The sequence below is a fragment of the Gymnoscopelus microlampas genome, assembly GCF_963454915.1.
Source record: "Gymnoscopelus microlampas genome assembly, chromosome: 9".
Lineage (NCBI taxonomy): Eukaryota > Metazoa > Chordata > Actinopteri > Myctophiformes > Myctophidae > Gymnoscopelus > Gymnoscopelus microlampas.
The window spans coordinates 57,422,577-57,437,576 of NC_139946.1; the positions used below are offsets into that span (position 1 = coordinate 57,422,577).

General features: G+C 40.7%; 1 protein-coding gene across 1 annotated transcript in view; it reads right to left on the bottom strand.

Moving 5' to 3' along the window:
• The window catches only part of dph5 (diphthamide biosynthesis 5), a 24,836-nt gene that overhangs the window by 7,971 nt on the left and 1,865 nt on the right, over positions 1-15,000 (bottom strand). Inside the window, exons 2-4 of the mRNA XM_084066903.1 lie at positions 13,422-13,546; positions 3,736-3,844; positions 2,250-2,370 (exon numbers count right to left, since the gene is read on the bottom strand). Coding sequence (XP_083923029.1) covers positions 2,250-2,370; positions 3,736-3,844; positions 13,422-13,546 — 355 coding nt within the window. The remainder of the gene's footprint in view (positions 1-2,249; positions 2,371-3,735; positions 3,845-13,421; positions 13,547-15,000) is intronic.

A 15,000-nucleotide genomic window follows, 5' to 3' on the forward strand; every position in this document is an offset into this window, starting at 1 on the left:
ACTTTTTAAGAGATGGTGGTAACTGTGACTGTTTTAATTTAACACTGTGACTGTTTTAATTTAACACTCTTTAAGAGCCGGTGGTAACTGTGACTGTTTTAATTGAACACTCTTTAAGAGCCGGTGGTAACTGTGACTGTTTTAATTGAACACGCTTTAAGAGCCGGTGGTAACTGTGACTGTTTTAATTGAACACGCTTTAAGAGCCGGTGGTAACTGTGACTGTTTTAATTTAACACGCTTTAAGAGCCGGTGGTAACTGTGACTGTTTTAATTTAACACTCTTTAAGAGCCGGTGGTAACTATGACTGTTTTAATTTAACACTCTTTAAGAGCCGGTGGTAACTGTGACTTTTTTAATTTAACACGCTTTAAGAGCCGGTGGTAACTGTGACTGTTTTAATTTAACACTCTTTAAGAGCCGGTGGTAACTGTGACTGTTTTAATTTAACACGCTTTAAGAGCCGGTGGTAACTGTGACTGTTTTAATTTAACACGCTTTAAGAGCCGGTGGTAACTGTGACTGTTTTAATTTAAAACTTTTTAAGAGATGGTGGTAACTGTGACTGTTTTAATTTAACACTTTTTAAGAGATGGTGGTAACTGTGACTGTTTTAATTTAACACGCTTTAAGAGCCGGTGGTAACTGTGACTGTTTTAATTTAACACGCTTTAAGACCCGGTGGTAACTGTGACTGTTTTAATTTAACACTCTTTAAGAGCCGGTGGTAACTGTGACTGTTTTAATTTAACACTCTTTAAGAGCCGGTGGTAACTGTGACTGTTTTAATTTAACACTCTTTAAGAGCCGGTGGTAACTGTGACTGTTTTAATTTAACACTCTTTAAGAGCCGGTGGTAACTGTGACTGTTTTAATTTAACACTCTTTAAGAGCCGGTGGTAACTGTGACTGTTTTAATTTAACACTCTTTAAGAGCCGGTGGTAACTGTGACTGTTTTAATTTAACACTCTTTAAGAGCTGGTGGTAACTGTGACTGTTTTAATTTAACACTCTTTAAGAGCCGGTGGTAACTGTGACTGTTTTAATTTAACACTCTTTAAGAGCCGGTGGTAACTGTGACTGTTTTAATTTAACACTCTTTAAGAGCCGGTGGTAACTGTGACTGTTTTAATTTAACACTCTTTAAGAGCCGGTGGTAACTGTGACTGTTTTAATTTAACACTCTTTAAGAATCAGAATCAGAATCAGAATCAGGTTTATTGTCACATCACAGGTTTACAAGGTAAAAAAGTGGGTGAAATTCGTTTTTGTACATCACTCCCATTGCAACGTTAGATTCCGTAGAAAGAAGAGTGGGAAGAGAGAAAAAGAAGAGGGGTGGGGGGCTAAGTGGGAAGGAGATCAACAAGAGAACAATAGAAGGCCAAAAACAAGTTATCTACATATTTACAAAGTGCCTGAGATAAGAGACAAACTAAGGTGCCTGAGCATAGCAGCAATGTATGTATACTGTGCATGATATACTTATAGACGCTAAGGTGCTTAGAGAGAGAAAAAAAAAAGTGCAATAATAAAAAAATAAAAAAATTAAAAGTCTGTGCGTGCTATGTGATACGGACATCACCATTACACTGGACCTAACCCTAACCCTCTGCCTGGTCACGACCATTTATATTATATTATATTATGTTTATAATTAGGGATGTCCGATATTATCGGCCTCCCGATATTATCGGCCTCCCGATATTATCGGCCGATATTAGCATAAAAATTGATATCGGGAAAATATCGGTATCGGTTTTTGAAGAAAAAAGAATGTTTTTTTTTTTTTTTTGCTTTATAAATAAGTTACAGGAGTTCTTACTGTATATGGTGTGTGTGATATGAAATTTGAGCTTACCCTAATCACAATAATCCCCGCATATATCGGTATCGGTTGATATCGGTATCGGTAATTAAGAGTTGGACAATATCGGTATATCGGTTATCGGTAAAAAAAGCCAATATCGGACAACCCTATTTATAATGGATGTTTGGCACTGTATCTGATACAGACATCACCAAACCACATGCATTGTTTACAGTGTAGAATACTGTAGCACGAGTGCTACTTTTAAACACCTCTTCTAAAATACAGTAACACCAATCTAAAACCCAATCAGGTGTGTGTGTGTGTGTGTGTGTGTGTGTGTGTGTGTGTGTGTGTGTGTGTGTGTGTGTGTGTGTGTGTGTGTGTGTGTGTGTGTGTGTGTGTGTGTGTGTGTGTGTGTAGTGTGTGTATCTCACCTAACAGACACAGAGTGTGTAGTCCCATGTCTCTGTTCTTCTTGATCTTGTCATAAAAACTCTCAGGTTTCCAGCTGTCTGTCCAGAAGACGATGGACACCGTCTCCCCAAAGTTATACAACTACACACACACACACACACACACACACACACACACACACACACACACACACACACACACACACACACACACACACACACACACACACACACACACACAGTTATACAAGATACGTAGCAACAGGCATGAGCAGTGCTCAAAAAACCCTTGAAAAACATGACAAATGTGGAATATAACATTTAATCAACTTAAATCTTGAATGGGGGGGGGGCTAACATATTGTTAGATGGGGGTCTGTGGAGAAATACATTTGAATGAATGTGGGTTTTTTTAACATGAAAATGTTTGACTCAACTTACATCACTATGAGTCTCAGACAGATTATCATATTAAACATGTCATGTTCAGGTGAACATGTATGTCTGAGTGTTTTATGATGACATCATCACAGAACTCTGACATCACTGCAAATGGTGTGTGTGTGTGTGTGTGTGTGTGTGTGTGTGTGTGTGTGTGTGTGTGTGTGTGTGTGTGTGTGTGTGTGTGTGTGTGTGTGTGTGTGTGTTTAAACAGGAAGTCCAGGTTGTGAACGGAGCCTCACGCTCCAAGCTGCTTCCTGTTATTGTCACATGGTACGGGGGGGGGGGGGGGGGTTCAAAACAACCTGACACATTAACACAGACAGACAGACAGACAGACAGACAGACAGACAGGCAGGCAGGCAGACAGACAGACAGACAGACAGACAGACAGACAGACAGACAGACAGACAGACAGACAGACAGGCAGGCAGGCAGGCAGGCAGACAGACAGACAGACAGACAGACAGACAGACAGACAGACAGACAGACCTTACAGAATAAACAGCAAACCAACTAAAACAACCTAATCTCATCTGCATACCCCTCCCCCTCATTAGCATAAGGAGGAACCGCCCGCCCCAGCGGCTTAACGAGTGTGTTCAGGGAGGTGGGCTTAACGAGCCGCGGCGCAGACGCCCAGGGAGGGGGGGGGGGGGGGGGGGTCTCTGTGCAGCTGGGGCCCCCGGCTGGGCCGGCCGGCCCCCAGAGGAGACAATGGAGTGTGACAGCTCAATGAGGGGCCCGTTATGGATGGGATGGGGGGGCCGCGCTATGAAAACAGATGGGTGGTCCACAGTGGGGACATTAATGTGACGTTCCTGTCCCATGAAGACCTCTATGTCCAACACTCTCTGTATCAACACAACACCTTACATTTCTGACACAAAATGGCCAAAAACAGCAGATCTACAAGCTCACAACGCGTCGCATGGCGACGCGTTGTGAGCTTGTAGATCTGCTATTTTTGCTACTTTACGTACGGGTCAAATCTGTTACTTTTCCATTACATTTAAAGGACGACTTCAACCATTTTTATTTTATTTTATGTCCTAACAGGACCTACCTGTAGTCCTGAACATCCCACAGCGTTCATGATGGAGGCGTTGTGGACGACCCGGTACGGTATCCCACAATGCACTGCTCTCAGCACCAGGTCACTGTGGGTCGTCGCACTGCAGGAAAACACACACAACAAACACACTCATTTAAAACACAACAAACACACTGCAGGAAAACACACACAACAAACACACTCATTTAAAACACAACAAACACACTGCAGGAAAACACAATACTTAATACTTTCTGACTATCTTAAAAGTCAACTTGGCCGTGATGTCACTTGCCTCAAGATTGAGACAAAAAACAGTAGATTTGGCTCTTTTAAAATCACAGCAGAATGCAATGAAGTCAGTGAAATGTATAGTCCTGATATCTGGCCTGAGGGTGCTCTTGTACGGCGCTACTTTGAGCCCTGCAAGTCAGGAGTAACTGGAGCCAATATTCGTGCTGTTGTGGGGTCACTACCTCAAAACCCCTCGAACTTATCATGAAGATTGTCTCATATAATGCCCGTGGCCTCCGTGTGGGACACAGTGCTGCTGATAAAGTCCTCCGTGTGGGACACAGTGCTGCTGATAAAGCAAGACGCTTAGTTGTTGACTCTGTTGGAAGAGTGCGACATAATGTGCCTACAAGAGACATGGCTTTCCAAGCAAGATCTGGATAAACTGAATTCATTACATGTCAACTTCCATGGTACTGGTGTATCCACCACTGACCTTTCCTCTAAAATAATGAGGGGGAGAATATCTGGTGGGGTAGCCATACTATGGAACTCTAAATATGACAAAGCTGTGAAAGTGGTCAGACTAAATGTTGACCGGGCTTTAGCAATAGAAGTAACATATGATGACAAGTCATTTATACTCTTGAATGTATACATGCCGTATGAATCAGTACAATCTGAAGATGAATTTCTGAATAGACTAGCATTTATACTGTCCTTCATTCAGGTTAATGAGTCCACATGTGTGTTTACCATTGGTGATTTTAATGCTGATTTATCAGATAATAATGCTTTGTTTGCAAAGCACCTGTACCTGTTTTGTAAAGACTCTAAGCTAATTATCTCGAGTAAATCCATGTTACCTGACACTACCTTTACGTTCATTAGTGATGCATGGCACACTACATCATGGCTTGACCATTGTTTAAGCACAGCTGATGCACATGCCTATATAGACAACATGGAGGTGTTTTATGGGCTGGCCATTTCAGATCACATGCCAATGGTAATGAATATTAATATTGACAATATTCCCACCACTATCAACATTGATCCTGGTATTAAATCAGGGAGGATAGATTGGTCTAAACTAACCAGTGAGGATATTGACTGTTACACTGCCTCAACTGACAACCTGCCTGATTGTATTGACCTGCCCAAGGAGGCACTTTACTGTGTTAACCTGAACTGCAATAACGTGCAGCATGGCACTCAACTGTGTGTCATGTATGATTATATTGTAGAAGCTCTTATAGCTTCGGGTAGACAGTTCTGCAAAAAAGGGAAAAATAAGGTGCAAAACATTAAGCCTGGTTGGCATACTTTTGTGGCTGAGCATCATTTGGCGGCCAGGACAGCTTTTAAATGCTGGAATGATTCTGGCCCAGACAAGGTTCTGTGTTTGAGGAGAAAAAACTCACCAATGCAAAATTTAAATATGCCGTTCGATCTGTAAAAAGACAGGAGAACACTCTGAGAGCTGACTCATTGGCTAGTTAACTACATAGTAAAGACCTCTATGACTTTTGGAAAGAGGTTAAAGTTATGAATAACAGTAAAACTTCATTACCCTCTAACATAGAGGGTGCACGTGGCCCTGTTGAAATTGCTGAAGTGTGGAGGAAACACTATCACAAATGATTTAACTGTGTAAGAAGTGGCACCGTGGCAGTAGGTCAGGTTGATCCTTCAGAAAATGTACTGATCAGGTCTGATGAAGTGGTTGATGCCATAAGGTTGTTAGAAAACAATAAGGCTTGTGGCATGGATCTCATAACAGCAGAACATCTAAAATTTGCTATCAACAAAATCTGCTCAATTTTGGCTCTGTGCTTCACAGGACTGATGGGTCATGGTGTACTACCAGAAGCAATTACTTCTGTGCAATTAGTACCTGTCCTTAAAGACAAGGCAGGGAAACTAAACAGCATTGACAACTACAGACCCATCGCTCTGGCAAGTATCCTCTCCAAAGTCTTGGAGAGAATACTGCTTGTGTGCCTGGAACTGTACGTCCTGACTGCAGATAACCAGTTTGGATTTAAAAAGAAACACGGAACAGACTTATGCATATTTGCACTTAAAGAGTTAATTGCCAACTACAGTAACCATAATTCCACTGTATTTCTATGCTTTATTGATGCATCTCGAGCATTTGATAGGATCAACCACTTCAAACTGTTTCAGAAAATGCTTGATAGAGGCACACCAAGGCTCATTGTACGTATATTGGTCTTTTGGTATGCAAATCAGAAAATGCATGTCAAATGGGGCAATGCACTATCCGCCCAATTCTCTGTTAGTAATGGGGTACGCCAAGGGGGGATTTTGTCTCCTGTCTTATTTAACGTCTATATGAGTGATCTATCAGTTGAACTGAATAAGTGCAATACAGGATGTATGATAGGCAACACTATCATCAATCATCTGATGTATGCTGATGACCTGGTTGTACTAAGTCTGTACAGTGGAGGGCTACAACAGCTACTGAAACTTTGCTCTGAGTATGGCACGGATCATGACATTATATATAATGCAAAAAAAAGTAGTGTCATGATTGTGAGAAGTAAGGATGACAAGAAATTGGCTTTTCCAGCCTTTTCTTTAAGTAACAGTACTTTATCATTGTGTCAGGAAATTAAATATCTGGGTCACATATTTACTGATAACCTCCAAGATGATAGAGATATCTCTAGGCAGTGCCGTATACTCTATGCCCAGGCCAATACGCTGCTTCGTAGGTTCAGTATGTGTTCTGATCCTGTTAAATGTGCTCTATTTAAAGCATTTTGCACTCCCATGTATACAGCCTTCTTGTGGTGCTCATACAAGAAGGGTAGTATGCTGGGGTGTCTGCTGGCCTCGCGGTCCAGGCACATACCACATGTGCTGGTAATCCAGCATGACAGCGTGTCGCGGGTTCGACTCCCGTTCCCGACGACCTTTGCTGTATGTCTCCCCCCCATCTCTCTCCCCATTTCCTGTCAGCCTACTGTCCTGTCCAAATAAAGGCATAAAAGCCCCCAAAAATATCTTTAAAAAAAGATATAGAAAAAAAAAAGAAGGGTAGTATGCGGAGGCTCAAGGTAGCATACAATGATGCCCTGAGGATTCTACTTAAGGTCCCCAGATGGCATAGTGCCAGTCACTTATTTGTGACATGTGGTATACCCACCTGATGAGGCTCTCTTAACCCATTGAGACCTGAAGCTGATTCTACATGTCTCCTAAATCCCAACAGTTTTCTCAAAAACGTATGTCTCTATATCAGTGGTGCCCAATCTTTTTCATGTCAAGGACCCCCAAAATGATATGTATTTGGCCGCGAACCCCCATCAAAATGTTTTGTTCCAGGGACACCGCAGAAGCAAAGATTTGAGTTAAAAATGTTGACTTTAAAAATATATATTTTCAAAGATTTGCACACATTTTCACGATTTTTCAAAAATAGCAGATCTACAAGCTCGTAGCGCGGCACTCGGTGCCGCGCTATGAGCTTGTAGATCTGCTATTTTTGAATAGTCCAAAGTGTAAAATAATGCTTTTTAGCTCAAATCTAAAAATGACACAGTTCCAGGTCTTAATGGGTTGGGACTCCATGTATGGGTTCATGTCTCGCCTGGATGAGTCCAGGAATTGTATTATTGAGGAGGATATGGTCAATCCTGGGAAAAGCACTGGAGACATAGTCTGTATGTGTGATGTGTATGTAATAGTATGTCCTTGTCTATACGATGTGTTTTTATATATTTTTATTGTTTTACTTTCTTACATTTTGTGTGTTTTTAACTATATGATATATGGACCCCCTGTGAGTCTGGAATAAAGTTTGAATTGAATTGAATTAAAGGTTTATAAAGACAGAGACAGTTGGTCTCTCTAAAGGTTTATAAAGACAGAGACAGTTGGTCTCTAAAGGTTTATAAAGACAGAGACAGTTGGTCTCTCTCTAAAGGTTTATAAAGACAGAGACAGTTGGTCTCTCTCTAAAGGTTTATAAAGACAGAGACAGTTGGTCTCTCTCTAAAGGTTTATAAAGACAGAGACAGTTGGTCTCTCTCTAAAGGTTTATAAAGACAGAGACAGTTGGTCTCTCTCTAAAGGTTTATAAAGACAGAGACAGTTGGTCTCTCTCTAAAGGTTTATAAAGACAGAGACAGTTGGTCTCTAAAGGTTTATAAAGACAGAGACAGTTGGTCTCTCTCTAAAGGTTTATAAAGACAGAGACAGTTGGTCTCTCTAAAGGTTTATAAAGACAGACAGTTGGTCTCTCTAAAGGTTTGTAAAGACAGAGACAGTTGGTCTCTCTAAAGGTTTATAAAGACAGAGACAGTTGGTCTCTCTAAAGGTTTATAAAGACAGAGACAGTTGGTCTCTCTCTAAAGGTTTATAAAGACAGAGACAGTTGGTCTCTCTAAAGGTTTATAAAGACAGAGACAGTTGGTCTCTCTCTAAAGGTTTATAAAGACAGAGACAGTTGGTCTCTCTAAAGGTTTATAAAGACAGAGACAGTTGGTCTCTCTCTAAAGGTTTATAAAGACAGAGACAGTTGGTCTCTAAAGGTTTATAAAGACAGAGGCAGTTGGTCTCTCTAAAGGTTTATAAAGACAGAGACAGTTGGTCTCTCTAAAGGTTTATAAAGACAGAGACAGTTGGTCTCTCTAAAGGTTTATAAAGACAGAGGCAGTTGGTCTCTAAAGGTTTATAAAGACAGAGGCAGTTGGTCTCTCTAAAGGTTTATAAAGACAGAGACAGTTGGTCTCTCTAAAGGTTTATAAAGACAGAGGCAGTTGGTCTCTAAAGGTTTATAAAGACAGAGACAGTTGGTCTCTCTCTAAAGGTTTATAAAGACAGAGACAGTTGGTCTCTCTCTAAACGTTTATAAAGACAGAGACAGTTGGTCTCTAAAGGTTTATAAAGACAGAGGCAGTTGGTCTCTAAAGGTTTATAAAGACAGAGGCAGTTGGTCTCTCTAAAGGTTTATAAAGACAGAGACAGTTGGTCTCTCTAAAGGTTTATAAAGACAGAGACAGTTGGTCTCTCTAAAGATTTATAAAGACAGAGACAGTGTTGGTCGCTCTCTAAAGGTTTATAAAGACAGAGACAGTTGGTCTCTAAAGGTTTATAAAGACAGAGACAGTTGGTCTCTAAAGGTTTATAAAGACAGAGACAGTTGGTCTCTAAAGGTTTATAAAGACAGAGACAGTTGGTCTCTAAAGGTTTATAAAGACAGAGGCAGTTGGTCTCTCTCTAAAGGTTTATAAAGACAGAGGCAGTTGGTCTCTCTAAAGGTTTATAAAGACAGAGGCAGTTGGTCTCTAAAGGTTTATAAAGACAGAGACAGTTGGTCTCTCTCTAAAGGTTTATAAAGACAGAGGCAGTTGGTCTCTCTCTAAAGGTTTATAAAGACAGAGGCAGTTGGTCTCTAAAGGTTTATAAAGACAGAGGCAGTTGGTCTCTCTCTAAAGGTTTATAAAGACAGAGGCAGTTGGTCTCTAAAGGTTTATAAAGACAGAGACAGTTGGTCTCTCTCTAAAGGTTTATAAAGACAGAGGCAGTTGGTCTCTAAAGGTTTATAAAGACAGAGGCAGTTGGTCTCTCTCTAAAGGTTTATAAAGACAGAGGCAGTTGGTCTCTAAAGGTTTATAAAGACAGAGACAGTTGGTCTCTCTCTAAAGGTTTATAAAGACAGAGGCAGTGTTGGTCTCTCTCTAAAGGTTTATAAAGACAGAGACAGTTGGTCTCTAAAGGTTTATAAAGACAGAGACAGTTGGTCTCTAAAGGTTTATAAAGACAGAGACAGTTGGTCTCTCTCTAAAGGTTTATAAAGACAGAGACAGTTGGTCTCTAAAGGTTTATAAAGACAGAGACAGTTGGTCTCTCTCTAAAGGTTTATAAAGACAGAGACAGTTGGTCTCTCTAAAGGTTTATAAAGACAGAGACAGTTGGTCTCTCTCTAAAGGACTAAAGGTTTATAAAGACAGAGACAGTAGGTCTCTCTAAAGGACTAAAGGTTTATAAAGACAGAGACAGTTGGTCTCTCTAAAGGTTTATAAAGACAGAGACAGTTGGTCTCTCTAAAGGTTTATAAAGACAGAGGCAGTTGGTCTCTAAAGGTTTATAAAGACAGAGACAGTTGGTCTTTCTCTAAAGGTTTATAAAGACAGAGGCAGTGTTGGTCTCTCTCTAAAGGTTTATAAAGACAGAGACAGTTGGTCTCTAAAGGTTTATAAAGACAGAGACAGTTGGTCTCTAAAGGTTTATAAAGACAGAGACAGTTGGTCTCTCTCTAAAGGTTTATAAAGACAGAGACAGTTGGTCTCTAAAGGTTTATAAAGACAGAGACAGTTGGTCTCTCTCTAAAGGTTTATAAAGACAGAGACAGTTGGTCTCTCTAAAGGTTTATAAAGACAGAGACAGTTGGTCTCTCTCTAAAGGACTAAAGGTTTATAAAGACAGAGACAGTAGGTCTCTCTAAAGGACTAAAGGTTTATAAAGACAGAGACAGTTGGTCTCTCTCTAAAGGACTAAAGGTTTATAAAGACAGAGACAGTAGGTCTCTCTAAAGGACTAAAGGTTTATAAAGACAGAGACAGTTGGTCTCTCTCTAAAGGACTAAAGGTTTATAAAGACAGAGACAGTTGGTCTCTAAAGGTTTATAAAGACAGAGACAGTTGGTCTCTAAAGGTTTATAAAGACAGAGACAGTTGGTCTCTAAAGGTTTATAAAGACAGAGACAGTTGGTCTCTAAAGGTTTATAAAGACAGAGACAGTTGGTCTCTCTCTAAAGGACTAAAGGTTTATAAAGACAGAGACAGTTGGTCTCTAAAGGTTTATAAAGACAGAGACAGTTGGTCTCTAAAGGTTTATAAAGACAGAGACAGTTGGTCTCTAAAGGTTTATAAAGACAGAGACAGTTGGTCTCTCTAAAGGTTTATAAAGACAGAGACAGTTGGTCTCTCTAAAGGTTTATAAAGACAGAGACAGTTGGTCTCTCTCTAAAGGACTAAAGGTTTATAAAGACAGAGACAGCAGGTCTCTCTAAAGGACTAAAGGTTTATAAAGACAGAGACAGTTGGTCTCTCTCTAAAGGACTAAAGGTTTATAAAGACAGAAACAGTTGGTCTCTCTCTAAAGGACTAAAGGTTTATAAAGACAGAGACAGTTGGTCTCTCTCTAAAGGACTAAAGGTTTATAAAGACAGAGACAGTAGGTCTCTCTCTAAAGGACTAAAGGTTTATAAAGACAGAGACAGTTGGTCTCTCTAAAGGTTTATAAAGACAGAGACAGTAGGTCTCTATCTAAAGGTTTATAAAGACAGAGACAGTAGGTCTCTCTCTCCAGCGCTGCCCTGCTCTCCAACCCTGTCATTATGTTTGTAAAGGAATGCAGCAGAAGGCTGGTCTGGTCAGCATGCTGCTGAAGAGCTGATGTCAGCCTTCTGGAGGCACACAGAGAAACCACGAGGAGAAACCACAACACATGGAGGAAAGCAAAGCCCAGCTTCTATCCAGGACAGAACATTCTGCTGGGTTTTCTGTTTTATCATCACGTTTATGTTCGTGGACATTTCTACATTATGTTCATCTATGTGTGTCAGTGGTTCTCAAACTTTTTCATGTCAAGGACCCCCAAATTGACACTTATTAGCCCGTGGACCCCCATTTGAAAAGATAAGCCAGGGACCCCCATAAGAGAAGATTTTTTTTTACGGCTCTAGCAGTGATTCTCAACCATTTTCATTACAAGGACCCCCAGTTTGACATGCATTAGGGCTACAGACCCCCATTTAATGGCATTTCTATCACTTGGACCGCAATTTATATTGTAAAATCTATGTCAATGTAACTCTGAGAGTGTACAAATGGAACCAAATGGACCCGTTAGGGTCCATTTGGTTCCATTTGTACACTCTCAGAGTTACAGACCCATAAGGGTCCATTTGGTGCCTAATCTATCATTTAGCTGGGGACCCCCTGGAACTCCCTCAAGTACCCACTTTGAGAACTAATGATGTGTGTGTGTGTGTGTCTGTCTGTCTGTCTGTCTGTCTGTCTGTCTGTCTGTCTGTCTGTCTGTCTGTCTGTCTGTCTGTCTGTCTGTCTGTCTGTCTGTCTGTCTGTCTGTCTGTCTGTCTGTCTGTCTGTCTGTCTGTCTGTGTGCGTGCGTGCGTGCGTGCGTGCGTGCGTGCGTGCGTGCGTGCGTGCGTGCGTGCGTGCGTGCGTGCGTGTGTGTGCTTAGTAACAGGGTTTGTGTGTGTGTGTTTATTAGTGTGTTTTCTCACCCAAACGGGAAGGTGTCTGTCTGTCTGTCTGTCTGTCTGTGTGTGTTCGCACGCGTCAGGATTTTCGTTAGCCGGTATTTACCGGCCATTGACCGATAATGTTTAATTGGCCGTTAATTATAAACATCACCACCGTGGCCCATTGGGAAATAACCGTTATTAGGCTATTTTATCATTTAAGCCTATTATTAATATTATTATTGGATAAAGTAGTACAACCATCAAAACTCATCATAATCATTTAATGTTGTTATCATGATGTCAGTGTGGCTTCATTCTGACAGCCTGCTGCACTTATAGATCAGCCTATTGGTCGTACCATGGTGTCGTGTGTTGAAGATATCAGAGCTACAAGCTCACCACACGTCGCAACGCGCCGCGCCGTGAGCTTGTATGTCTGCTATTTTCCATACGCAACAACACCGTTATACGGCGAAGCACAAATCAAACTTTACACAGCTGTCCAATCACAGACAACCGATATATTCATCCAACCGCCCCACCTTACCTCCTAATCAGCGCTGAGTACGGGTGGTTCTTTTTTGAAAGAACTGAATAAAGATAGATATTATTTAGTTAAAGGTAGGGTAAGTGATATTTTTTGGTTAAAACAAAAAGTATTTTGTTAAAAGGTTAAAATACTATATTGTGATAGTAATCATTGCTATAGAGTGTTTGTTCAGTAACAGGAGTCTCCCCGTCTCTCCAGCTCTTTAATAAACAGAACATACATTTTCCGGTAGGTGTCAAAATCTCAGCCAATCAGGAGAAAGTATCAATTTTTAAGCTTAATTTATATAGTGTTTCAGTTCCAATTTTGTCTGCTCATTTCTTAGTGTCATCACTTCCAATTTCACTTGTTTAATCTATATCCTGATTGAGTTCTCTGTCCTGGTTGGATAAAATTGGAAATGAAACTGTAACTCAAACGAAAATGCATTTTCTGTTTAATAAAGAGCTGGAGAGACAAGGAGACTCCTTTTACTGAACAAACACTCTATAGCAATGAGTACTATCAGAATATAGAGCTACTTAACAATTATTTTAACCAAAGCAAATCACTTACCCTACCTTTAACTCTTTAAAACAGGGACAGATTACATCAGTGATAAAGTGTAAAGCACAGCGCTAACGTATGTGTGTGTGTGTGTGTGTGTGTGTGTGTGTGTCCTCTCACCCAAAAGGATCTCCCACCACCAGAAAGGCCACATCAGAGACATCAGCTCCTTTCAGGATCTCATCAGCTTCCTGTTCCACCAGCTCTCTGTCTGCTAGGATGACCGGACGCCCGTAGAACTCCTCCTGAAACATTAACAAAAATGGTTATTATTACATCTCTCTTATTTAGTCAGCTTGTGGTCAGTCAGCCTGTGTCCACATGCTCTGTACTGCTCCTGTAAAGCTGCGTTGGTAAAACATGCCACAGGCTGAACTAATAAAGTGATTTAAACTCTTGTTTCAACGTGTCGGTTAGATTTTACTGAGCGCTAAAAGTTCAAACATCAGAGAGCAGGGAGGCAGACCTTTACTTTATGATACGATGTGCAGAAAAGGGTCAGAATCATGCATAGTCTGTCTCCTCCAGGCACCTAGTAATGTGGGACCTCATCTCAGAGCTATAGACACACACGGCCGGAAGCAGAAGGCCTACAAATTCACTCCCACTTTTGACACTCGGGGTCCGTTAGAACGATGAACTGCAGCTCTCAATGCAATCTCTATGAGAGGCATTGTAAAATACCCTCATTTCACTGGTTAACTACTGAGGCTGTAGCGATTTTTTTTGTGTTCTAATAAACTGTCCCATTTGTTTAATTTATCCTTTTTAATGTCCCATATCTGTCATCTCAATATACTATAATATACTCCATCAGTATGTCAAAACCGCTAGCATCGGAGATCCATAGTTTAAGTGGTCGCATGGTATATACGTCACGGACGCATCCCTTGAGGTTTTCAATACCCAGAAAACTGGCGAAAGTGGCCTTTATCAAGATGTTTTGGTCATTATCTCTGGAACAGAAGGTCCAATCTGCTCAGTTCAAAGCTTGTTGGGTGCGTGACTTTGAGGACATTAAGCACGCAATGACACATTTTCGGGTTATTTTTTTTAGGGGAGGCGAGATCTTAGTTGGGCAGGCAACCGCCTGTCCTGTCTCTACAGTGGGTACGCCACTGGTCGGCGCTCGGCGCTAAAGGCAGTGATGTCACTGAAATGCGACAACTTGTCTGTCTGCCGTCTACCCTCTGCTGTGTTAACATTATGGGTAACTCGTTAAAGTGGCAAATTAAATGTGAAACACATCAACTATTAAGAAAACAAGAAGATATGTTGACAAAGACACTCCATACATTTGGAAACATATTTTTATTTAAATTAATATCGTCTCCAGTTAATGTAGGATCATTTTAAAAGTAGAGAGCTGCAGTTCATCGTTCTAACGGACCCCGAGTAGCAGCGCTATCTCAAAAGTGGGCGTGAATTTGTAGGCCTTCCGTTTCCGGCCGTGTGTCTCTATACAGCGGAGGGAGACGTTCCATGTGGGGCTAATATATATATATATATATATATATATATATATAGAGATAGATAGATAGATAGATAGATAGATAGATAGATAGATAGATAGATAGATAGATAGGTGAGTCATTCCACGAATTCGGTACGATTTGCACTTTTTTTTTTTGAAAAATCGATGGAAACGAATTACTTTTTTGAATAGCTCACACCATTAAGGACATATTTAACATGCAGA